Genomic DNA, 27,618 nt, shown 5'->3' with positions numbered 1-27,618 from the left:
ATATAAATTTTATATTATGCTAACATTTGAGTTATATAACATGCTGTAAAGATGTATTTTTACATATAGTTTAGAAATTACTCATGACCAATAGTTATAGATGAACTGTTCCTGTTTAAAATGTCCCCAAGAAGTCTTTATACTGATGAATTGTGGTGCTGGTATGGAAAATTCTGGAACCTTTAGGAACTAGGGTTGAGCTCAAGGAAGAAGTCACTTGAAGTATGTCTTCGGGAGCTGTCTTGTTCCAGCCCTCACCTCGATTCCTCCTCCCTCCTCTGTGCCTACCTCCCTCTCACCTGCCTGTCTCTTCTTCCTGGTCCCATTGAGTGACCAGTTTTGTGTCTCTCTGCTGTGCAGTTCTACCTGATCATGGCCTACAAACAAGAGTACCCACACTGACCATGGACTGATACCTCAAAACCCTGAGGTAAATCAATCTTGTCTTCTAAGTGGGCTTCCACTGGTTGCACCAATGCATAGGGGACAACACGGGGAAAAGCCTGAGCTGAATGTTGGCAAGGAGACTTTTCTGAGAAGCTCTTTTTTTTTTTTTTCCTGAGTGACTAATTTCATTAAACCCAAACTGCATTAGCTATTTCAGTTTTCATACCTTTCATTCCGAGCCTCTAGTGGACTTCTGTGCTGATGGTTATCTGCATGTTCCAGTGAGGCAGAGCGGTGAGGTAGTGAGCTGTGTACAGGCAGGCACGTAGCTTATCTAGGATCTCTCATCCTCCATGAGTGTCTTCCTGATGGTCCACGAACAAGCTCGTAAGGATATTAATATGTAACCACAGACATGGCATGTCTCTGTACTCTTCTTAGTACTTTCTACAAATTTTGGTTTTTAGGTAAATGAGATTTCAAAAATCAGTAAATAGGACAAATGATATGTCTCACTGGATAAAGGCTCTTTCCCTAACCCTGATGACCTCAGTTCAATCTCTACCACCCACTTGGTTGAAGGAGAGAACTGGTTCCTGCAAGCTGTTCCCTGACCTTTACACACCTGCAGTGTGACACATATGCATGCACACACACATTCTAAGAAGTAAATAAATGTAACGATTAAAACATTTAAAGACATTATTTTTAAATCAGCAAATAATAGTCCCAATATGGACTTCATTGAATACTTACATATTTGTAAATATATCACTATGTATTTTCCGTTAGTTTTGATACACAACAAATGATTACTATGCTGGCTGGAATTTAATAAGTATACGTTATTTGCCAGTCATTTTGCAGATTTATCAAGATGCTCTTTAAAACTTAGCTCATGATACTCATTTGACAGGTTGTGCATGCAAAGCACAGACTTGCCCTTGTGTGATGGGGGCCATAGTTCCCATACTTAACAACTTTAGTCTGTTATAATTGTTTTACATGGTGTGCAACTCTGACCATTGCGACATCCTGTTCTGAACTTCTGTGAGGACGCACAATGTGCCTCTCACGAATGTAGTCTCTCACTGAGATGCTTTGGCACATGTCCTCTTTTGAGCATTTTGGTGAATGGATAGATAGTGAAAACTAATGTTTTTAAGTAAGTCATTGCTGCTCCCTTCTTTCCGAAGCAGAGATGAACTGGACCTGGTCAGGCACTGCTCTGGTCACAGTGTGTCTAACATCTTTCACACCTGATGTTGATAAAGGCACTATTTGAAATACAAGCATTTGAATTAAATCAAATACCTGTTTTCTGTTTGTGATTAACATTTTAGATAGGAAACCTTGTGAAGGATATTTACAAGTCCTTAATTCCCTGAGTGTTTCACTTGCCAGTCAGGGGAATTTTTTTTTTTTTTTTTTCAAAATGAATGCTAGGCATTTGAGTAATTATCTTTTGTTTAGAATACATTTGAATAGCCCTTATTGCTGATTTTAATGTGCACAGATGCAGAATTCTGCTTCTAGCTGAACTTAATTATGCTTTTTTAATGGAAAACTTTATTTTATACTTGAACCCGTTTTGTCCTTCAGAGTGGAAAAAGTGTCAACATTCTATTTGTATTTTGTCAAAAACATTTCTTTTGATGCTTTTCAGTGCTGTTTTTTAGACTCAAGCTTGCTTTCTTCTTTTTCTTTCTAGCTTGGACATCCAGTTTTCCTTTTAAAAATACACTGTACTTTTATTGATATTTAAGGCCATTTAAAAAGTAGTTTTGAAGCAATTTTAGGTATGTAGAAAGGTTGCAGATAAATACAAAAGACTTTTGTACAATGGTCACTCAGTTTCTGCACTCAGAGAAAATGGATCACATTACTTTGTTGTAATAAAATTTTCTTAAACTTTTTCTTCTATTGATATATATATATATATATATCATTTTGTGTATGTGCATTTGTATGCATGTTCTTCTGTGTGTGGAAACACATGTGTTCATGCATTTACAGGCCAGAGAACAACCTTGTCTCATTTCTTGTATGGCATCCACCTGTTCTTGAGACATCTACAGATAACTGTGTATATGGACAGTTAGTGCAGTCTCTGCAGGTCAAGGAAATGAACCTTGGACTTAGCCTTGGAGCAAACAGCGTGAAGGAAGTTCTGGGGATAAGCATGGCCTTGGGAACAAGGAAAGCAGTGAGGATGTTGATCACCTGGCACAGGGAGTGTGCAGAACAGCACGAGGCTGGTGAGGACTGGATGTGACCTTCAGAATATAATCCTCTGCATTTTAAAGGGACGTTTAAAGCAATTTATTGCATTTACTTGCTCCTAGCAGTGGGAAGTGAAATACACAAATGATATCTCCCTTCACATTCAAAATGGTTCAAAATAATTCATACTCTACCTGTTTCTTCTCCTACTAGCTTGAGACTGGGCCCTACGCTGTAAGGCAGAGGGACATAGGTCACACCCCAGCTGGCCGTTAAGAGGCATTCTTGTTCTTGACTTTGCCACTATATAATTAGTACTATGCTCTTAATCAAATATGCTTCTTTTTTTTTTTTTTAGCTCGGCCTGAGGGCAATTTGAAACTATAAAGACTAGCATAATACATGATTAATTTGATGTTACTGTGAAAGAAGTATATGTAACTTAGTCCTGTCTTCAGCTGAGATAATCCAGTCAGTGACTCAGCTTTATAGTAGAACAGTTTAACTGATAAAGATAATTGTGGTTTTAAAACGTTATTGTTCAAATTACTAAAATTATCTACTACATTGCTGGATAGTCAAGGCTCAAAGTATTAGTAGTATATAGCAAAGCATTATACATTTCTTTTTTAAAAACACTTTCTTTTTTAAATGATTTATTTAATTTTATGTACATTAGTGTGAAGGTGTGAGATCATTTAGAATTGATGTTACAGACAGTTGTGAGCTGCCATGTGGGTGCTGGGAATTGAACCTGGGTCCTTTGGAAGAGCAGACAGTGCTCTTAACCACTGAGCCATCTTTCCAGCCCCTCTACATTTCTTACAAAAGATTAGTGTTTGATAGAACATTAGAATAATAAGGAAAGGAGCTTTATATGACTTTAAATGCGGTAAAAAATAAACTTCAAATTCCATTGTGTTTTACTATGATAATTGCAGATTGTTCTTATTATAGAAGGAAAACTATATAAAATATGCCATGATTTTAAACTAATAATAGATTGACATAACTGCTTTTATGGATTTTTTATTTTGCACTAGACAAATTTTTTTCTGTAGATGGGAAAATATCCCAACATTTTGGCATTTCTCTTTGTGGGATTTCCAAATCAATTGCAATATAGGCATGCTTCTTCACCTTCAGTGTCAAGGGAAAGAGTTAAATTTGTTAATTCTTTCTCTTCAGAGTCTTAAACTTAAAATAAATAACAAACATGGGATGACTTAAAGTTCTGAGTTATTCACGTAAAATTCTGTTGATTTTCATCACAATCATGAAATAAATTCAGATTGGTTAAAAAAGATTTGGTTTTAGTTTTTATGGCAAAAGGAGGCTGGCTATTTTAGAAATCAATGGTTCCAACTACACTGTAACCAGTTCCTTGAAAAGAAGGCAAAGCATATATACCTTTATGAGTCCTTAATGGTAAGTCACTTTCATGATTAATCATGCGCTCAGAGAGGCAGTACTGTGGAAAACAACAAACCCCTCTTAGCTGCTCTGTGACTTCTAAATCTTGCATTCTCACCGTGTTTCTGTAAGTGCCTCTGTGACTTTAAGAGCACGTGTTACTTTAAATGTTATGCTTTTGAATGACTTGGCCATATCTTGCCTGAAACTCCTCTCCTCTTGATTTCTGTCACAATGCTTAACAACAATAGCAAGATCAACTAACATACGGTTTGTTCCCACACCATTGTACACTCCACAAAAAGATGTAAGCCAGAGTGAAGACAAGGAGAAATCTAACTGATTCAGGTGGAAAGCCTTTTAGTAGAAATTTATCCTTCAAGGAGTTAACTAGAAGAAACCAAAATACAGATTTCAAAATGGGCTGTGTGTCTCTAGGTGCCCAGGACCGCACCATGTTGGGGGAACCTGGAGCTACACTGATCAGGAAGCAACTGGTCCGGGGCAGCCTGGCAGTGGGAGCTCAGGCAGTGAAGTGTGCTGCAGGGGTAGCTCGAAGTCTGACCAAAGAGCAGTTCTCATGAGAGGGCACTTTTACCCAGGAGCTGGAACTTTTTTTTTTTTTTTTAATCATGGCATCACCAAGAAGGAAGCTGGGAATGAAGTATATGTGACACAGAGGAGGAGGAGGTGGTTGGGGGGGGGGTGTGTGGACAAAGAGCAATAAAATAAATTATAATAGCATGTATGTGTGAGAAAAGGTTATAAATTGTCTACACAAACAAGCATTATACATGCATGTCATTAAAAATACAACTTAAAAAAGTTTGAGGTTCCATTTTGTTGTTGTTTCAGAAATACCTATGTTCTAGTTTTGGAAGCCATTTAAAAGTCCTCACGGGAGCTAGGGAAGTAAGAACTTTAAGTTCCAGTTGGTAGTAATTGGAATAGAGAGGAAGGGTAGAGTCTCTATATATACTTGCAAGAAAACAGGAAAGAGAATCTGTGTAGCCAAAAAGGACTGGTGAAAGATTGCAGGCAGGGGTAGCAGTGTACAGTTGAGAACAACAGAGGAATCAGATAAACAGAGAAGGGAAAGGAGTTGTTAGAAATGAGGGGAAAGAAATCTTGATATCCTTTGCCCGTACAAGAGTAGTTCTCATTTATCTGACTCCCCATCATAAACTGCTTCACTGAAAGAGAAAGAAGGTATGAGAAAGAGAGTCATTCTGACAGGCAAAGAGGCAGAGAGACAAAGACAGCAATGTGGACATATTCTGACCAGTAATCATTATTCTACTGGAGAAATGAAACAGTTACATGCTACATGCTTCAGCTTAGAACTTCATCACATTCACTCCGGGAGATAAAACATTCAAGTGTGTTCACTACAGTTAAAATAAGTTATATTACACAACTAGAAAATTCTGAAGTTTTTTTTTTTTAATCACAAAGGACTCAATAAAAGCGTGCATTTGTAAAAGTCAGTGTGATGAGGTGTCCGGACGGAGCCAACGTAACAAGAAGTGGGTGTGAATACAGAGTCAAAAGAAAAAGAAGGCCTGACCATGCTCAGGGAGTGACCGGAAAAGGTGGAGGGGGGAGGGACTCAAGTCTTCAGCGTGACACAGCAGGGCCATTCTGTGCTGAGGACAGAGTCTTCTCAGAGGCAGCTTGATGTTCAGGGCCTCACAGTGACCGCAGCATGGTCCTTTACTGAGCAGAACCACTGGCCAGCAAATCAGAAAGGAGAACTGTTATAAACAGAAACATGACCACTTTGGACAAATTTTGCCAAATAGAAACCCACATGAGTATCAGCCATGCAGACAAGTAAGTACCTTTTCAAAAAGAATATGTATCCCATGAGCAGATCTGAAGAAGATTCTAAAAATTGGCCCATGTGGTATGGAAAAGGGCACAGGAGGTTGACAGTGTTCAAAGCTAGGCTTTGAGCACAGGTTTTCTTACTGTCTTACATGTGAGGTATCAATCTTTTTTACCTTCTTTTCTCATTTTTCCTCCTGCCTTCCCCCATTCTCTTCTGCCATTTACTGTCCCCCTGCTCCCCCCAAAAAACACTGACTGAGCATCAGTGAATGGGTACCATATTTGCATTATTGTGAAAGAATGTGTCTCCCTATTCTTAGCATTATGACAGATGTCGCCTTCCCATTTAAAATGAACTTGGTTCTCAATAACAAAGGAATAGAAGATTTGTAAATAGTAAGAAAAATAAGAATTTTGTTCGCTGAAAACTTGCAGTAGTTTTTCATTTTGCTAATGTTATATGAGTTGTTGCCATGTCTCTGCTTATCCAGCTGCGTTAATATAACATTATTATGGCAAAAATCATTGTTCAGACCAGAAAAACAAAGACTAAACTGAAATCTTATGAAAATATGAAATAGGTATCTATATCTCTGAGACTGAATAGAGATATGGACAGTTCAAATACAAATTTTTAGGGTTTTTTTTAAGATTATGAAACATACATAATAAAATATATCATTTGAATCATTTTAACTGTGCTATTCACATTTTTAAAGTATCTTATCTTTAGTTATGTATCTACATGTGTATGTGGGTGTGTGTATGTATGTGAGTGCCTGTACAGGACAGAAGAGGGTATTTTGTTGCCTTGACCTACCGACAGCATTGTGGGGGCTGGGACTTCTGAACTCAGGTCTCCTGGAAGAGTAGTATGAGCGCCTAACAGCTGAGTGATCAGCTTCAGCATGACTGATATAATATGCAGGTAAGTATTTTAATTCACTGCAGTGGCAGGAATTATGTCTGCTGCTTTACGGAAGACAGAGAAGGTAAGGCAGTAATGTAGACACAGTACTGCAGCCCGCTGCTCTTTAGTGCTCAGACTGCTGTTGATGAAGCATACATCCCTGCAACTCCCTGGACTCTCTGCCTTTGCTCTGGATCAGGCTAGGTGACTCATACAGGCTAAACAGAGGGAAGGCCATGTGTATGGATTCTATCCTGTCTATCACGAGGAAGAAGTGCCCGTGACAGAGGGTGGAATTTATGTTTTCATTTTCCCCAGAAAACTTAGCACTCATAAGCTAGGGTGAAGTTCTATTAGTTGTATGACTTTTGATTAGGAAAAAAAAATGTGTGAGGTTTTATATTGTAAAGGAAAGCCCTTGGGAAGGCCCGCACCTTCTACTGGCTGTTCTGAGGGCTGACCAGCTGCTCAGAATGTCACTGCCTGTGGACTCCTAGAGCATTGCAGGTTCAGACCATAGTTACAATTTGTCTTGGCATCTTCAGATTCCTTGATAATCATTCTTTGCCCATCTCTGTGTCTGACCTAACATGTAAAACCTTTCATAGTGAGTTAAAAAAAAAAAAAACAAAAAAAAAAACACTGGTTTCCAAGAAACCACCCACTATTTCTGTGCTTTGCTGTGAGCCGCCTACGTGACGGGTCCACCAGCATACTCCAAAAGTGCCCTGCATTATGACTTTCTCTGTTCCTGAACTATTAAAACTTTGATAACCATGTTATCACATTGGAACATTGGAATTTGAGGTAAACAATCTGTGTTTCTGAGCTATGTCAATCATATTTCGTTTCAGAATAAACTATCCCTTTTAGGTGAGAGTTATATTTTTGTGTTAAGAATATCATGTTGAGAAAAATATATGTGTGAATGCTTTTACTGATTATTTTGCTTTGGCGAGCTCTGTGAATTTTTTTATTTTTAATTAAAAGACAGGACAGATAGGGAAATTTAATTCAAGACAGTACTTTCATTAGAATAAGAAACATTGCTAAATGCTTCTTTATTATACATCAATTTGAGTAGTAATACATAAAGTGTCTTTCTTAGAAACTAAGAGTTTAGGAAATCTTCACTCTACCAAGGGATTTGCTGTAACGTGATATCATTATATTTGTGATTTTATGGAGGTAAAATGAATACTAAATGAAACAAAATTCCCAAGGCTGATTCAGGAGGCAGCTAAGCACATAGCATCTCACATAGATGGTTGGAAGGCACAATTTTGCCCCATCACTGCATCCGTATCCTTGAATGGTTTCGACTGAAGACAGCATTTCTTTGAATTTTTCATTAAACTCGACGTCTTGAAATATGAATTCCTTTTATGTTCCTGTGAGTTTTGGCTAAAAGAACCCCAGTGAATAAATCATACAATACGACGTGTCACCAGCACTTGTGAATATTTCTGCTTTGTTATTCTATTCTCAGTAGAGCACCATTGATTATCAAACTCAGCGGAGAGCATTTTATGATCATATATCTCCATTAGCCCTGGGTTTGACTACCATAGATTTTTCTGGTTAAGCTTGCATTATGTATTAGGAAGCCTATCTCTTCAATACAAAGTTTGATTTCATTTTCTAAGCCCAGAACTCTTATTATGTATTATGTATAAAGATTCTTATCCTTTATATGTAAAAATAGGCTGCACTGTCTTTGTGTAACTGAAATCTATGCCATCTTTTCTTTTTTCTTGATTTTCAGGCAACGTATTATAATATGAGGATGGATCTCTACAATAAAATGGCTGTCAGGGTAAATATTTCTTCACTTGTTAAACAGATGAAAAGTCAATTGTGCCCTGAATTCTCTTTTAATAAGACCAGCAAAGCAGAGTAATGCAAATCTGATTGATATGCTAATGGCAAGGAGGGTAAAGAACACTAGTTAAAAAGTTAGCTATGCTATGCTAAACCCCTGGCAGCAGTGTAAACCACATGGTTATAAATGCCTGTGCTTTACCGTGTCAGGAATCCCTGAGCCAAAGTAAAGAAAGACCGCAAATATTAATGAAGTAATGCATCAGTGTCCATATGTCATGATATGGACATATTGTGATAAATAGATGAACATGGCTCTGAGATCTTAGAATTCTACCTCATACAGTGCAATTAAAATTACTCATATTATTTAACAATAATAAAATTTGTTTCCAGCATAGAAAAATTTTTTCTATCATTTCTGTGTTCATTTTTATGTGCTAATTTTTTAAAGAAAGGTGAGTTTAGGGATGATGATATGGCTTAAGTGGTAAAATGTTTGACTTGCAAGCATGAGGAGAGTTCTGACCCCCAGAACTCTTGTAAAAAGCTAAGTGTGGTGGTGGTGGTGTTTTCCCAGTACTGGCAGGGTGGAGACAGGCTGGTCCCTACAGTCTGTTCGGCCAGCATAGCCAAACTGATGAGCTTCAGCTTCACTGACTTTGTATCAAAAAAGAAAAAGAGGGCTGGAGAAAGATTGATGAGTACCCAGCATCTACTTCTGGCCGCCGTGTGAGTGCACATCTGCACACACCCACATTAACACACACACACACACGCACACACACACACATGCATACATGCATCTCTACAAGAAGTTTAAAGACTCCCTTCAGAGGCTTGTGATGAGTTAACTTTGTCATAGAGTAGGAGCAAGGGTGACTTGTGTAGAGGCTGTAAATGATCCTCTAACAAAGATTGATTTTTAAGATTAGCTGATCATAGTGAGCAGTGACCAGAACTGAATTTACTTATAAGTGAGCTTTCTATAAGGTGGAACTTTAAAAGCTTTGCTTATGTGACAAACGTTATTCAATAGTCAGATGCTAGTGAAGCAGAGAACTTGTAAAGACTTGTTTGTAGCCAGTACTAAGTGTTCATACTTTCCTAATGAAAAACAGAGTACATGAATGTGCTTGTGTTTTTATAATAGATGTTAGCATCCTAACTTGCTGCATTTTTAAGGGGCTACCTTTTCTCTGCAGAATTTATGATTCCTCTTTCTTTGTAGAGCTGACCACTCTGACTTTTTATTTCTCTACTTCACCATAGACATTTTTTCTATGAAAACTGGTAACATTTTATTACTCTTACTAATTTAGTGCCAGCTTTCACTACACCTGTGTTGGAATTCCCTTGGGGCCCAGAGAAGGGCTCTTCGTTCTTCAGTTTCCAGTACTTGACTTATGGGAGGCGTTTAAACAAATATCTCAGGGCAATCAGTCAGCACTGTCTCTCCCTCTCATTCTTCCCTATGTATGGAAGGCCTTTGACTTGAGTAATTTTTCTCTACGTCACAGAGGACTGAGCACACTTGTTAGAAAAAATTATTTTTGCTTTTGCTGGGATTAGGATGTTTAAATTCCTGAGTAGGCACTACGGTAGGAATGGACTGGACTACAGATGTAACTGATTGTTTCCTGGAGACTCCCCTTTGTCCTGGAATACTTGTAGTGATTTCTCAATCAGGTGTCATTACTTAGTAAAGCTGGTGGGATTGGGAGGAGGCCAGCAGACTCTTATTTTGAGTGATTTGTCTTGACTTTAGCACCCCAATCACTTCAGTTCAGATTGAAGCGCTCACTTTATGGAAAATACAAACCGTAACAGCAAGATGAACACTAAAAATGACTTAAAACAAATTTAGGAAGTGCTATAGCTTTAGTGATTCACCCTTACAGCTATGTATTAATGTAAATCACAACATCAAAATATCATTTGTTTTGTTTTTCATGTCTACAACATGAAGAGTGTAAGAAAAATGTATATAGTGACTTTACTTAAAAGTAGCTAAACATGTCATATATCAAGTTGCATCTCAGTCTGTTAGACTACTTATAATTCTATTCATAGTTATTGTGCCATGCTGTAAGCATGATTTACAATAACTTCGGTGTTTTGAAAGGCAGACATTGGTAAATTCTTTTAGAAAAAGGGTACCAAAGGTCTCACAGACTGAGGATCGTGTTACGATTCTGTGGCTACAGAATGAAGAGCATTGGTCTTAGTCACACACGCAAAAAAAAACCAAACAAACAAACAAACAAACAAAAAACAGTTCTCCCAAGCTTCAGTGTTGATGTGAAGATAGGAAGGGAGCAAGTAGACAACTTCTGAGTATACCTCGTGATACCTCCATTACAATGCAAGGTAGGTAGATCTGAGGTTAGCCAGTGCCGCCATGTTCCAGGGCATCTGAACAGGGGAGGACACTGTCAGGGGGTTGCTTTCCAGGCTTTATTCACTTTTATTTTAGGGAAAAAAGACTTTTGTTTCTCTTCCATTGACATTCAGATTACTATGGATTTTTGGGAATAAAGATAAACGCAGTGGAGGAAAATCTTTTCTGTGAGCAGCTGGCTTTTGCTATACCAAGGTTTTGCCATTTGTTTCAGTGCTTAAAATAAACATTATTTATAAGACCACTTACAATGTGGTGCTACCTAATGAGGAATATGCATCACTGATCTGACTAGCTTAAGAGGTCATTTAGAACTTGCTGCTTAACAAGCTGTAATCTGCTGAGCACACAATGACTTTGTTTAAAATTATCTATTCAGAGCTGATCAATGACAATAATTGTTTTATTCCAATCACTTCTGAAAGTTGCTAATTACTTTGAAGGGCATGAATACTAGCCATTTTTGTTATATATTTTTTTTAAAAGTTAGCACCCATTCACCTTGAAATTAAGGAAAACAATGTTGTAAATTTATTCTGGTTTAAAAATATGTCCACTTACTGGGATGTGAATAGCAACAGGAAATATAAAAAAAAAACAAAACACATCAGTTGTGCTCATGCAGGAAGGATAGCAGAATTTTTACCTACATGACCTGTCTATACTAACAACCATTATGCTAGCCTCCCTGCACTATAAGAAATAGCCTTTAAAATTAAATACACTCTTTTATAATGAACACATAAGACAGCAGTGCAAAAGGCATGGACTTCTGTCAAGAGAGATGTGGCTGTATGTCCTGACTCCGCCATTTGCTTTATAATGGAGAGATGAGCTTGAGTAAATTATTCCACCTCAGTTTCTTCATGTTTAACACAGACCACCCAGAATGGAGTGGAATCCCTCAGTGTTAAACATGAAAATATGTAAAGCACAGTGAATTTCAGCCCTTTCACTTCCCTGACAGCTATTTTCTTTGCTCTCCTCAAGGCTCAGTTCCTTACACCCATTTTACACAAAGCCACTTAAGTTATTGTGATGGCTAGTTGAATGTGAACTTGACACAAGCTAGAGTCATCAGAAAAAGGGGGTCTCAATTAAGAAAATGCTTCGATAAAATCAGGCTTCAGGTAAGCCTGTAGAGCATTTTCTGAGTTAGTGATTTATGGTGGATGGCACAGCCCATGTGGGTGGGTCCACCCCTGGCTGGTGGTCCTGGATTCTATAAGAAAGCAGATTAAACAAGCCATGAAGAGCGAGCCAATAGGTAGCACTCCTCTATGGCCTCTGTATCAGCTCCTGCCTCCAGGTTTCTGCCCTGTTTGTGTTTCTGTCCTGACTTCCTTCAATGATGAACTACAGTGTGGAAATGTAAGCCAAATAAATCCTTTCCTCCCCTAAATTGCCTTTGATGGCGGTGTTTCAACACAGCAATAGCAACCCTAACTATACTTCAGTGAGGATGAATTTTAATTTTCATTTTAGCTATCACTTACTTACTGTGTCCTTTAGTATGCAGTTGTGAATAAAGGATTCGCCAAATGGGGTGTGTATGAAGAATATCAGGCTCTCAAAAGGCCCCATGTGAGCCTATGTGGATGAGGTTGCTACTGTGTCTATGTGATGAGGTTGCTGCTGTGTCTATGTGATGAGGTTGCTGCTGTGTCTATGTGGATGAGGTTGCTGCTGTGTCTATGTGGATGAGGTTGCTGCTGTGTCTATGTGGATGAGGTTGCTGCTGTGCCTATGTGGATGAGGTTGCTGCTGTGTCTATGTGGATGAGGTTGCTGCTGTGTCTATGTGGATGAGGTTGCTGCTGTGTCTATGTGGATGAGGTTGCTGCTGTGTCTATGTGGATGAGGTTGCTGCTGTGTCTATGTGGATGAGGTTGCTACTGTGCCTATGTGGATGAGGTTGCTGCTGTGTCTATGTGGATGAGGTTGCTACTGTGTCTATGTGGATGAGGTTGCTACTGTGTCTATGTGGATGAGGTTGCTGCTGTGTCTATGTGGATGAGGTTGCTGCTGTGCCTATGTGGATGAGGTTGCTGGCTGCTGTGCCTATGTGGATGAGGTTGCTGCTGTGTCTATGTGGATGAGGTTGCTGCTGTGCCTATGTGGATGAGGTTGCTGCTGTGCCTATGTGGATGAGGTTGCTGCTGTGCCTATGTGGATGAGGTTGCTGCTGTGCCTATGTGGATGAGGTTGCTGCTGTGCCTATGTGGATGAGGTTGCTGCTGTGTCTATGTGGATGAGGTTGCTGCTGTGCCTATGTGGATGAGGTTGCTACTGTGTCTATGTGGATGAGGTTGCTACTGTGTCTATGTGGATGAGGTTGCTACTGTGTCTATGTGGATGAGGTTGCTACTGTGTCTATGTGGATGAGGTTGCTACTGTGCCTATGTGGATGAGGTTGCTACTGTGTCTATGTGGATGAGGTTGCTACTGTGTCTATGTGGATGAGGTTGCTACTGTGCCTATGTGGATGAGGTTGCTGCTGTGTCTATGTGGATGAGGTTGCTGCTGTGTCTATGTGGATGAGGTTGCTGCTGTGTCTATGTGGATGAGGTTGCTGCTGTGTCTATGTGGATGAGGTTGCTACTGTGTCTGGTACTGGCCAGAGTTGGGAAAGGAAGGAGCCCAGCCCCCACCTCTCCTACCCTATTTCAAGAATCCCTTTCAGAGTTAGCATAGGTGACTCAGCCAATTTGTGTCACAGGCTGCTATTCTCAGAAATGGCCTCTATCTGTGCTCTGTCGCACAGAACCTTCCCTACCACTCCTCTCACACATCTCGATGTCTGCTGAAACTTCAGTTTTATTTCACTTTAGTAATATCTTTAGGCATGAGCTGTCTACAGCACCTTCACTGAGTGACTTCTGCTGCTGAGCATACATTTTTCTGCAGTGTATATCTGCACATGTCCTCTTATCACACCGTTGCTGTGTAAACAGATAAGAATGCTGAAACATCTGGAGGCCATCAGCCACCCATGTGACCCTAGGCAGTTATTTGACCTCACTAAGTAAGTTTTATCTTCTTTCAAATGAGGCTAATTATGTATACTTCAGCATGAAGTTAAAGCATTAAATTAAATGAAACAAGAAAATGCTCTTATTTGCATATATTATTTATATATGTATATTCTGATTTGTTTTTCCATTTTCTTAGAAAGTGGTTTGCACCAATTCCTCAATATTGTCAGACATTATATGATTTTGGTTAAATTATGGAGAATTAATTTTAATTCATTAATTTTCTCCATTAATTTATTTAATCATTTTACAGCCTGATCGAAGTCCCCTTCCTCCTATCCTCCCAGTTCCACCCTTACAACACCCTCCCCCCACTCACCCTTGACTCCCCATGGGTACCAGCTCACCCTGGTAGCAGCATCCTTTCCCACTGAGGCCAGACAAGGCAGTGCAACTAGGAGAAAGAGATCCAAAGGCAGGCAACAGAGCTGGAGCCAGCCCCCACTCCCACTGCTAGGAAACAATCCTTTCTAAATCTTTTTTTAAAATGTGGATCTCTAAGATGGGATTGTTTGAGGAGCTTGAGAGACCACACGTGGGCCCAGAGCTGTTGCTGCTCTTCCACAGGAAATTTGGCTCCAGAGCACCCACTTACTTGAGGTGGTTCCCCTTGCATGTAACTCCAGCTCAGGGGGTTTGAGACCTTTAGGCTTCTACAGGTACCACACTCAGGTGCAACTCTCCCATAGTTAAAGCAATTAAATCGAAAAAAGAAAATTAAGATAACTTGAAAAACAAACATCTTATTGACAAGCTCTCAATACAGTTGCATCGCACTGCAGTGTTACTTCATCTGGTTGCTAGAATTTATGTCTTGTTCAGTACACTCACAACTGTAATTGTTGTGGCTGGTTTGGGTTTTTTTTTTTTTTTTTGTCATTTTTTTCCATCCTGAAAAGCTGACTAAAATATTAAAATCCCCACATATCAGACTGTAAAATGATTGTGAAATGCTTTTGAACGACTTTTTAAAAAACAAAGAAAAATGCTTTCAGACAGCATTGCTGTTTATTCAGTATTGATTCAACATTTCACTTGTATGTATGTTAAGCTAAATATCCTTTAGCTAAAAAATGAAAAAAACCCAAAATGAAAACAGTGTTGGGAATAAACCTTCATGAACTAGGCTTTTGACTAACCCATTAACTATGAAAATGCATTTAGAGAAAACAGACATTCTTGCATCCTTGCAACTGTGCTGACTTTGGAAAGACTGCAGGAACATTCATCCTGAGTCATTCCTAGAATATACGAAGTGAGCGCAGCTGAACCTATGGGAGACTAACAGGGGATTCTGAATATCTTCTTCTAGTCTTTTAAATAGGTTCAGACATTCTTTTACCTACAATACTGATATTAGTCTTTACATTTTTGTTTGAATTGTCATGAGAACTGGTGAATATAGGAGCAAAGGAGATGAATTCTCATGACTGGGAGTTTGTGGGTCAGCTTTGAGTTTAAAGGTGTTACACACAATCCCAGCACTCCTCAGAAAAGTGTAGTTACATCTTTTTAGTAAAAACAGAACTGTTTTGGATTCCTTTGGGTGATATAAGAAGATAGCTTCAAAAGAAGTTTCATTGGTTGGTACACGCTCACTTACAAGTGGATAATAGACATACAATATGGGATAATCATACTAAAATCTGTATACCTAAGGAAGCTAATCAAGAAGGAGGACCCTGGGTAAGATGCTCAGTCTTCTTTCAGAAAGGCGAATGAGACAGACATCAGAAGGGGGAGAAAACAGGAAACAGCACAGGAGCCTATCACAGAGGGCCTCTAAAAGACTCTAACCAGCAGGGTATCAAAACATATGCTGTGAATTATAGCCAAACTTTGGGCAGAGTGCAAGGAATCTTATGAAAGAAGGAAGAGTAGAAAGACCTGGAGGGGACAGGAGCTCCACAGGAAAAACAACAGAATCACAATATCTGGCATAGTGGCACAAGGGAAAAGGGGTCTTTTCTGAGACTGGTACTCCAACCAAGGACCAGGCATGGAGATAAACTAGAACTCCTACACAGACATATCCCATGGCAGCTCAGCATCCAAGAGGGTTCCCCAGGAATAGGAACAGGAGCTGTCTCTGACATGAACTCATGGGCTGGCTCTTTGATCACCTCCATCTGAGGGGGGAGCAACCTTACTAGGCCATAGAGGAAGACAAAGAAGCCAGTCCTGATGAGACCTGATAGACTAGGGTCAGACAGAAGGGGAGGAGGACCTCCCCTATCATTGGACTTGGGGAAGGGCATAGGAGAAGAAGAGGGAGGAAGGGTGGGATTGGGAGGGGATGGAAGAGGGGGCTACAGCTGGGATACAAAGTGAATAAACTATAATTAATAAAAATAAAATTAAAGTTAAAAACAAATTATAAAAAAAGAAAATTGTCATTCATTTATTTTCTAATTTTGTTTGTAATAACAAGAAGAATACATTTGTTATTGCTCCAGCTTAATGGCTAAATACATCTGGTAGCTGAATAAGTATAAGAAAATTACATAAGCTGTTTTCTTTTCTATGATGAGATAAATATGGTATTTTGCACATAGAAATGTTCTAAAGAAAAAGCATAGAGGTAAAATGCTTAGGATCCCACCAGACAAATGAGAAGTCACTAAATAGCAGCTGCTGTTAAAACAGCGCTAAAAGTCATGGTCAAGGTGCAGTCCAGTACCAGGCATAGTTGACAGGACCTGTCAACTCAGCACTTGGGAAACTAAAGCAAGACTATAAAGTCAAAGATGGCCTGGCTTCCATAGTGAAATCCCAGGCCAGCCTGGGCTGCTAGAGAGGAGCTATGCAAAGTAAAAAATAAGTAAAAACAGTATTAGCTATCAGGGTTTCCCCTGCTTTGATAGTACTAGAGATTTGAACCCAAGGACTTGTGAATACATATAATGACAATTTAAGAAAAAGACTCCATGAATTTGAAAGAGACATGGTTTGAAGGAAGGAAAGAAGGAAGTAACATAATTATAATACCAAAATATATACAAAAATTAAAGTTAAAAAATAAATAAAAGAACAAAAATAATGTTTTATTTAAAGACAGACTCATTTACCTGAATTAGACCTAATACAATCACCAATGCAGTTAGGAGTTGCATTAGCTGCTCTGACCAAAAACCTGAGACAGCAACTTCATGGCCAGTAGATAGATGGAAGATGTTTCAGTGGCTAAAGAGCTTCCTTAGGAACGTGAGGACGGGGCCTTGGATGCCGGTATCTATGTAAGAGCAGAGAGAATGATGGAGGATGCTTAGAATCCCAGTGCTTTAGAGGGAGAGACAAGGTAAGCTGGCTGCTTAGACTTGTGGAAGCAGCAGGATCTGGCTGCAGCTAGAAAAGCTGCCCAGGTAAACAGTGGGGCAGTGATCTAGAACATATCTGACTTCAACCTCTGGGCTTCACATGCATCCCCACATGTGCCCCTACACACATGAGAACATGCTAATGCACAAGCATATACACCACACACAAAACAACCACACACAAATTACAGTATCAGATAGTTAATTTCTATTTTGGTGATATAACATTTACAACTAATTTACTAGCTATATTCATAGAAAACCTTAAGATACTTTTTGTGTTTTTTACTTTTTCTTTGAGAATTTCTATTATTTTTTTAAAAAACTTATACAATATACTTTGATCATATGCTTTCCCTTTCCCCAATTCTTTCTTACCTCAAAGAAAATTAAAACAATTTTAAAAAGAAAATCAATAAGACAAGTAATAAAATACAAAAAGCAGCAGAAAGCACACAAAAAACATGGAGTCCATTTTGTGCTGGCCACCTCCTCCTGGGCATGGGACCTGACCTAGAATATTGTTGATATACTCAGGGACACTCCACTGGAGCAACTGAGTTTCCACTCTTCCTGCAGTTATCAATTGCAGAAAATTAGGGATGGGACTTTGTGTCTGCCTCCCATTTCCAAGGCTGATATTTTGTCTGCTTTGACCTGGTTCAGATCTTCGACACACTGTCACAGTTTTGTGGGTTTACATGTGTATCAGTTGCATTTTATCTAGAAGCTGCCATTTCTTTGCAGTAATCTGCCACCTCTAGCTCCTAGAATCTTTTTACCTCCTCTGCCACCTAGATTTCTGGGCCTTGAAGAAAGGGGTTTGATAAAGATATCCCAGTAGAGGCCAGAGGATCCAAAGCCTGTCACTGTCTGCACATTGTCCAGTTGTGGGTCTCTGCATTAGTTTCCATCTACTGCAAGAAGATTCTCTGATGAAAGCTGAGTGAGACACAGTCTGTGGGTATAACAGTGTGTCAAGAATTATTTTATTGTTAGGTTCCTTTAGCAGAATAATAGTAATAGGTTTTCCCATAGGACTCATGAACTATCTAGACTCAGGTTATTTGCCACTTTAGTAGTGCTAGATATGAGTTCCATCTCATGGAGTGACCCTTAAATCCAATCAGGGTAGTTGGTTACTCCTATTACATTTGTGCCACTGTTATACCACTATATCTTGCAGGCATATCTCTGTTGTAAGTTGCAAGGTTTGTAGCTGGGTGATATAATTTTTCTCCTATAGCAGTGTTCAGAATACCTTCCAGAATCATGGATGCTAGCCAGCAGGGGTGAAGCTTTATTGGATACCAGTTGACTTCTTCATATTCAATTACATAAATACCATCTTCCTCAGCAACAAGGCCTCACCATCGGGTTATGGCAAACAACCAAATAGCCTTGGCAACAGCCTGTGGTGTTTGAGAGGGTGACCATGCAGCCTCTTTGTCTAGGGACTCCACACTACATTACCCATGCCTGCCACTAAAGGTTTTATTTGGTGGAGTAAGATGTCTAGTTGGGGCATTGTTCAAGCCTTTATTGGATAGAATCATCTTGACTTTTAAGAAGTATATTTTTATAAAAATGTCCAATGGTGTATTTTATCTTTTTATTTACATGGTTTATCTTTTTATCTACAATAGATCCAGAGACGATGGCGTGGATATAGGATCCGGAAATATTGCTTTAATTACTATTATTTGAAAGAATATTTAAAAGCTGTTTCAGAGACCAATGATGCAATTAGGTGAGTAATACGCTCATAGACTAGTGAAAGTTTATGTGGAAAAGTCAATACGTACCTCTTATTATCATACCTAGAAAAGCCCTCGAGACTGAGTGATACTGTGTGTGCAAGATATAGCTACATGATTCTATTTACCTTAAACATGTATTGTCCAGCTGGGTGTGGTGCACACCTATCATCCCACACCCAGGGAGGCAGAGGCAGGTGGATCTCTGGGAGTTCGAGGCCAGCCTGGTCTACAAAGTGAATCCAGGATAGACAAGGCTACACAGAGAAATCCTGTCTTTAAAACATTGTCCATATGTTAAAAATATTATGTATTATTGACTTTATATTAGATTAGCTTATTTATGTGTGTAGTGCATGGCTCATACAAAGTAAGTACCTTTTATAAAAATATAACACAATGAGTTAGATTTATCTGTAAAATGAGTCTGCAGATGAAGTCTTCAATAAACCTCACATGTAGAGCCAGGTGCAGTGGCACACACCTATAATCCCAGCACTCTGGAAAGCAGAGGAAGGTGGATCTCTATGAGTTTGAGGCCAGCCTGGTCTACAAAGCGAGTCCAGGACAGCCAAGGCTACACAGAGAAACACTGACTCAAAAAAAGTAACTAAACATCGTATATCTTTTGAGAAACGTGCACAGTCTGAGAATTCGCTGAAGGAGTGAGTGTCATGGAGCATATCGAGGGAGCAGTCTGACAGCAGGCATCTGCTAGGATGGCTGGCTTTACGGTAGGACAGCTTCTGTAAGTGCACACAAGGTGCGCTGTCACACTGCTACTCAGGCAGCTTTTCCAAAGTGCTGAATGGTTTCATACTGCTGTGCTTTAGAAGTCTCTCTCTCTGTGATACACCCCACTGTTGTGTCACAATTACCACATGTAAATGTGGTAGGACGTGTAAATGAGGACGAAATGTCATTAATGATTATTTGGCACCTGGAGAGTTTTTACTTTTAAAATTTTGTTTCTTCCACAATCATTGCTTTGCTTTACTCTTAAATATTTTTGGATCAAGGATAACAAGCAGTTATTTGTTTATAAGGTTCTTCCTCTTGAACGTATCTTCATTCCTGAGGGCCTCTCTTTTTACTAATCTGTGTTTTTAAACCTGTTAAAATATTTTAAACAGATTCCAATGCTGGAATCCTAAAATTATTTTCTGTAGTGTATCCAAAGACCCAGTTTGCCCAAGTGGAGGTCCCTAAAGGTTCTCAGATCTCCTCAGGCCCGCTAGCAACATCAGGGTCACCATCCTTTTCACCAGTGGCTGAGAGTGTCATTTTTCACAATAGCTTTTTTGGAATCTAATTCCTTGTTGCAAGTGTAAGTGTGTATTTTTGTATGTTTTAAACAGCATCGGACTACAAAATGTGCAGAATAATGGATGCATTTCAAATGTATAATATTAAACAAGGCCATACAATCATAGAAGGAAGAAAAATCATATTCTCCCTCATATAGGGAACCTAGCCAATGAAACATGTATGTGTGTGAGCCATTGTACATAAGAGTACAGCATAACATACATGAAAGAGCAAGGCAGGCTAAATACCAAGGGGGGGTGGAAGGACTGAGTACAGGTAATGGACTGAATTCTTGTTCAGGGTGGGTTTCCTTTCCCTTCTTTATAAATTTATGATTCTTGCTTATAAGACATTTTTAAAAATTAAAATAACAGTGGACTAGGGAGATTGCCCAGTCAGTTAACTCTTGCTATGTAAGCTTCAAGACCAGAGCTCAGGCCCTCAGAACCCAGTGACAGCCAGGCACCTGGATGAGTGTTTGTGACCCCTGCACTGTGGAAGGAGATGGAGGCAAGCAGACCATTGGAGTTCTGTGGCCATCCACTCCAGGTCCACTGCAAGGTGGGAGTCAGAAAGCAAGGTGGAGAGTAATCAGGAAGACACCTGATGTTGACTCTGGCTGCCATAGGCAGGTGTACACAATACACAGCTGCAAACATCTGAATTCATAAACGGACACAGAAATTTAAAGGACTTTTGCTTATTTCTATTTGTAGTACTACACATATTCTCTGTTTTACATAGGGTGATACCATTTTTAATTTCTTCTTTGGAATTTATTTTTCAATATCAAATGTTTCCCTTTTACAAATTTACATCTAAGTTTATATTATAGTCAAAAATATATTTGGCATGAATATTGCTTTAGTTTATTTAGCTTATTTAAAATATTGCTTTAATTTATTGTTTTTTAACTTATGTACATTATTTTTATTTAATCTCAAAAGACAAGTAAGTGGATTTTGGTTTTCTATCTGTACAAGCTATATTTTAATTGCACAACAAAACAATTACATTTGGTATCTTAAATATATTCTCTCATATGTATCATACCAAATGTTTCTGATCATTCTGTTTTCTTTCATAAATGAACTAGTGTTTGTTTATCTGACATTTTCTTTAAACTTTATAAATTTCTCACTTAAAACTCTTTACTCTTTGGGTTGCCATTTTTTTCAATAAAAATTCATTTTATTTAATTGTTTATATAAATTTTATCTTTCTTTTTGCTCTGTCCATGGACATTTGTCACCAAAATCAGTTTTGAAGGTTGTCATTTTTAAAGCATTTATTTTATTCCCTCTCCCCCTCCCCCTTCCCCTTCTCCCTGTGGCACCCTCTCATCTCTCTCTCTCTCTCTCTCTCTCTCTCTCTCTCTCTCTCTCTCTCTCTCGTGTGTGTGTGTGTGTGTGTGTGTGTGTGTTTGTGCACACACATCCATGCTCTTGTGGGCCTGCAGAGGCCAGAGAATTCAGATTCCCTGGAACTAGAGTTACAGACAGTTGTTAGCTTCATGAGATGGGTGCTGGGAATAAACTCAGTTCTTCAAGAGTACCAAGCACTCTTAACCACTGCGCCATCTTTCTACCCCCATTTTGCCATGTTTTAAGCATAGAGTTAGGGTTCTCCTTAGTTAAGTGTTCTTAAACTTTCCTGAAAAGCTGCTGATGCCGTCTCTGCCTTGGCTTTGTGTTCTCTTGCATGTTTGCTTTGCCTTGGTGTTATGAAATCAACAGGGGGAAAGGAGTCAGCGTTGCTGCCTCTGTATCCTTATAACTTTGGAAATAAATGTTTGGAAGTAACATGAGCTAAATTCCTACCAGAAGGTGGAATAGTTAAACCGCAGTGTATTTTTGTTTTGTTTTGTTTTGAGTTTATTTATTTATTTTTTTATAAATTATAGTTTATTCACTTTGTATCCTAGCTGTAGCCCCCTCCCTCATCCCCTCCCAATCCCACCCTTCCTTCCTCCCTTCCGTCTCTCCTCCTGTGCCCCTCCCCAAGTCCACTGCTAGGGCAGGTCCTCCTTCCCTTCCTTCTGACCCTATTCTATCAGGTCTTATCAGGAATGGCTGCATTGTCTTCCTCTGTGACCTGGTAAGGCTCCTCCCCCATCAAGGGGAGGAGATCAAAGAGCCAGCCACTGAGTTCATGTCAGAGACAGTCCCTGTTCCCATTACTAGGGAACCCACTTGGACACTGAGCTGCCATGGGCTACATCTGTATAGGGTTTCTAGGTTATCTCCATGCATGGTCCTTGTTTGGAATATCAGTCTCAGAAAAGACCCCTGTGCCCCTGTGCCAAATTTTTGGTTCTGTTGTTCTTCCTGTGGAGCTCCTGTCCCCTCCAGGTCTTTCTATCTCCCCCTTCTTTCATAAGATTCTCTGCACTCTGCCAAAAGTTTGGCTATGTATCTCAGCATCTGCTTTAATACCCTGCTGGGTAGAGTCTTTCAGAGGCCCTCTGTGGTAAGCTCCTGAACTGTTCCCTCTTTTCTCCCTCTTCCATGTCCGTCCAGTCCCATTTGCCTTTCTGAGTGAGGATTGATCATCTTAAGCAAGGTTCTTCTCCTTGCTTAGCTTCTTTAGGTGTACAGATTTTAGTATGATTGTCCTGTATTATATGTCTAATATACACTTATAAGTGAGCATATAACATGTGTGTCTTTCTGCTTCTGGGATACCTCACTCAGGATGATCTTTTCTAGTTCCCACCATTGGCCTGCAAATTTCATGATTTCCTTGTTTTGCTGAGTAGTATTCCATAGTGTAAATGTACCACAATTTCTGTATCCATTCCTCAGTTGAGGGACATCTAGGTTGTTTCCAGCTTCTGGCTATTACAAATAAAGCTGCTATGAACATGGTTGAACAAATGTCCTTGTTGTATCCTTGTATTTTTCTAAAGTTTGTCAGTTAGATACAGTTGTGAGAATGTTGGTTCTTTATCTTAACATCAACTTCATTCACTAAACCCCTGTTGACTTCTATACAGGGTTAGCAGTAGGCTCAGTGTTGGGCATAGAGTGATGTAGATGAATTCTTGTTACCCTTCAACACATAGTTTATACAGAAGATATCACAAAGATACATAGAGACAAAAGCAGGAAGCATTCATGTTTTCTGTGCCCAGAAAATATGCTAAAATTCTTAGGATTATTAGGTTTTTATAACATGATGTCCTAAAAATTTGACTTTCCTTCTTGTCCTGGAGCAGCTTTCCTAACTTTCTCAGTTTGAGTAGTCCATTCCTCTCTGCACCACATTCATGTCTCTGCGACTTTCTTCTTTGCTCACTGCTTGCTTTTCCTCACCTTCTCCCACACAACAGAAGATGTGAGTGGCTTCATTCTATAGAAGAAGAAAGATAGGAAGTCATTGTGTACTTCAGATTTTATTTTATTCTAGTTTTGGTTAAGTACAGGTAAAAGAGAAATTCTCATCTTTCTTTGCCTCACCTAGTTCAGTGTTAAAATGCTTGTGTATTTAGAAAAGCTAAAACAAACACCAGGACATACACAAACACACACATACACACACACACACACACACACACACACACATATACGTGAGCATTCATGTGCACACTTGCACAAGAGTTCGCATGTGTGCAGAAGCACACACACAGAGATTTAGTTGTGAGCCAGGTTACCCTGATTGGGAACTAAGACTTTGTTGGGATGTGAGATGCTCTGGAGCCCGAGTATGTGAGGTGGTCCATCCACACTCTCACATGAAATCTCTAAAGGAAGTTCTAATCCTTGGGGTTTCTATTTCAGTAATGGGTTAGTGGGATAAAAATGATGATGGCAGATTAATGTCTACACTATTAACATAATACAGACAATGATTAACCTACTTTTCTGAAACTCTTTGCTTGTTAAGACCACACAGGTTACAGCTTTTCACAATTTATCTTTCTTACTTCCCCACCCTTCCTTTTTTTTTTTTTTTTTTTTTTTTTATTCTTCCAGCTTTGTTTGTCTCAAATTTTTTGCTGTTTCCAGGTTCCCCCTTCATCCTCTGTATGCTTAGCTAACTTCCAAGTTCCTTCTGGGCTCATTATATAAATAGTTTATTTTTGTGGTAGTACATCTATGCCTTCTTTCTGGGTTTCTCTTAGCCAAAAAGCCCTTAACATATTTTCCTAAGCCACAGAGTATTATATTCAAGTGATGAATACTGACATTGTCCTAGAATGCAAAGCCACATGGACATGCTTAAAATCTCTCCTGAAATACACAAATCTTTCCTCTTGCCACCTCCTAACCCTCTAGGTATCTCTTATCAAATAAGCTCTCTGTCTAGTTAATATCTTCCACTCTAGAGGAATCAGCTGATATAAACCTTTATGCATCTGTCCACCAGCTTTTGAAAATAAATTTACATTATTGAGAATAATACTCAACTTGAGTTTTGTACCTTGATTATTATTCCATACCTAAGGAATATTGTTCTATTATGTAATGGTTGTTTGATAGTATGTTATAATTTATAACCTTTTCAATGGAACTTCTATGACAGACATAATTTTTTCTGTTATTATAAAGATTGAGTATAGAAGATATCCTTATATGCGTCTTGGTTTTTCTTATTCCTTTTTTCCCAGATACAAACATTAGGATATCTAGTTATCAAGTTCTTCAAAAACTTTTATAAGGAATTTTATTGATTGAAATGTTTAATAATATATATCAGACTATATATGTATATATGTATATTATCTGCACTGTGTAGCCTTTGTGATTAAATGAATCTCTCATTAACCTTCACTTTGAATTATTTTTATTTTTATTATAGTTTATTCACTTTGTATCCCCCCTGTACCTCCCTTCCTCCTCCCTCCAAATCCCACCCTCCCTCTTCCCTAGCCATGTCCCTCTCCCAGTCCACTGAAAAGGGAGGTCCTCCTCCCCTTCCCTCTGACCCTAGTCTATCAGGTCTCATCAGGACTGGCTGCATTGTCCACTTAATTTTTTAATATTTGAGCAAACTGGTGAACATTAATCATCTGCTCTAACGGAACACTTTTTTGCTTCTTTGTAAATGAGAACTTCTTTAAATCATTATAACATCTTATTTGTTAACAGACAGAGATGCAGGGGTAAGTGTGAGGGCTTCACACATGTCATGATGCATGGAGCTTTTGTAGCAGTTGCCTTTGTACACTGAACAGTCCTGCCTGCCCGTAAAGAGAGATTCTTGAATTTTCATTCTTAACTGCAATGGTGTATAGAAATGTTATTTGTAGAGCTGGTTAGATGGCTCAGTGGGTAAAAGTGCTTGCTGTTAATCCTGACAGCCTGAGTTCAATCTCTGGAAGCTAGATAGAGGTAGAAGGGAAAAGTAATTCCACATTGTTGTCTTCTGGCATTTGTGCACAGATGCACACATACTCTCACATACTCATAATAGATTAAATTTACATAAAAAGAAATGTTGTTTGAGTTTTGCCTTAATCTTGTATCCAGGTGTCCTGCTAAAATATTAATGAATTTAATAGTCTGTTGACTTGAACACTCCATATAAATTATATGCCATTTACAAATAGTCAAGTTATTTTTCTTCCGTCCAACCTTATTCTTTTCCATGTTTCATGGCGTTAGGTAGGGCCTTAATACAATGTTGACTATAAAGGAGGAGTGTATCATAGTTTTCTTCATTTGAAAGGGAAAACATGATATTTTATCAAAACAATTTCTCATATTTCTGTGTATTTTCAATTGCTTTTCCTACGTATATTGTGGTTGCTAAATTTTCTTTATTTAAACTACCTAACTTCAAGTCTCATTTACAATTTAAGCATACTGAATATATTGCTTCTCTTGCTAATTGAGGCATGGGGAAATCTCTTTCCACACTGATCAGGATTGCAAACTTAGTTCTACATATGTTTGCTCTCTAGTCATTTTGTGTTGGGTCAGTTTCTAAAAATAATAAAAATTGTGTTTAATTCTGATGAACAACCAAGTCATACGCATTTATTTTCTCTAATTTCTCTGTGTTCTACATGATTTGGTATTAGCCACACTAACATTCCTTTAAAACTATTTGTCTCTTGCATTATTTTATAACCTTTTTTCTATACTTTTCTGTATTGCTATATTTTGAATATATTTCTTATATAAAGCATATAATTTGGATTTTTTGTTTGTCTGTTTGAAACAAAGTCTCTCTACATATACCTGGCTGGCCTAGCACTCACTGTATAGACCAGGCTAGCTTCAAACACACTGAGACTAACTTGCATCTACTTCCTGAGTTCTGGGATTAAATGCATGTGCCATCACATCTAACACTAATTAGGATTTTTTGTTTATGTTTCAATTTAAATTTTTTGCAAATGTTGTTATATCATTATCTATTTGGTATTTTAAGACAAAGCCTTGCTATACAGTTGAGGTTGGTCTCTAACTCATAGCAAACCTCACTTCTTACTCTGAAGTGCTAGATTACAAGCATGCGCCACAATACCCCTAATTGGTATTTTTATAATAAACTTCACTTCTCTGAGCTCCATCAACAAAAAGACTGTGTTCATTTATATTATATTATCCAAATGAAAATTGGTAGCTATCACTTGCTAATACAATCCTTCACAGTAGGTTTTTTGCTTTGTTTTGTTTTTTAATGTGTTGTGGAGTCATGGTGAGCTACACATGACTTATGCCAATCCTCAGTGCATGTATTGGCTACTTCCTTCTTGCTATCCTTCTTAGTGATTTTTATTTGTTACTCTTTTATATTTCTTTCTGTGATTTCTCCTCCTTCCTCATCTTTTGTATTGATTTCTTTTTTATTCCATGTCTTTCCACTCCATAGACTTAGGAAATAAGCCTTCTACTTTCATTTCTTATGTGATTAACTTTGAAATTTCATTCTTAACAAACTCTAAAGTTAATCAATACGCCTCTTTCAAATAACACAAATATTATTGGAAGGGACTGGAGAACATTTTAATTTCCATGCCCTTATAGTTCAATATTTCAGCCCATTCTCTTATAACTCTATAAATTAGGCATTGTTTTTTCTACTTCATATGAAAATGCCAGGTCTATGTTTGATCCATTACACCCTATCTTATTATTGGGATTATGTCTTTCTTCCTGAAATGTTATCTATATAAATCACTAAGCAAGAGAAAAGATGATATCATCAAATTTTCAATGAAATTATAATTTAATTTAATTTCTGGAAAGCTACTTTCAGGATGCATG

General features: G+C 38.5%; 1 protein-coding gene across 1 annotated transcript in view; it reads left to right on the top strand.

The window, feature by feature from the left end:
• Window positions 1-27,618, top strand: part of Spata17 (spermatogenesis associated 17) — a 177,464-nt gene that overhangs the window by 26,629 nt on the left and 123,217 nt on the right. The window contains 2 exon segments of the mRNA XM_021638233.2: window positions 8,529-8,579; window positions 18,983-19,086. Of these exon segments, the coding sequence (XP_021493908.1) occupies window positions 8,529-8,579; window positions 18,983-19,086 (155 nt within the window).

This window comes from Meriones unguiculatus, chromosome 11 (assembly GCF_030254825.1).
Source record: "Meriones unguiculatus strain TT.TT164.6M chromosome 11, Bangor_MerUng_6.1, whole genome shotgun sequence".
Taxonomy (NCBI): domain Eukaryota; kingdom Metazoa; phylum Chordata; class Mammalia; order Rodentia; family Muridae; genus Meriones; species Meriones unguiculatus.
This window is presented reverse-complemented; position numbering and strand designations above follow the sequence as displayed.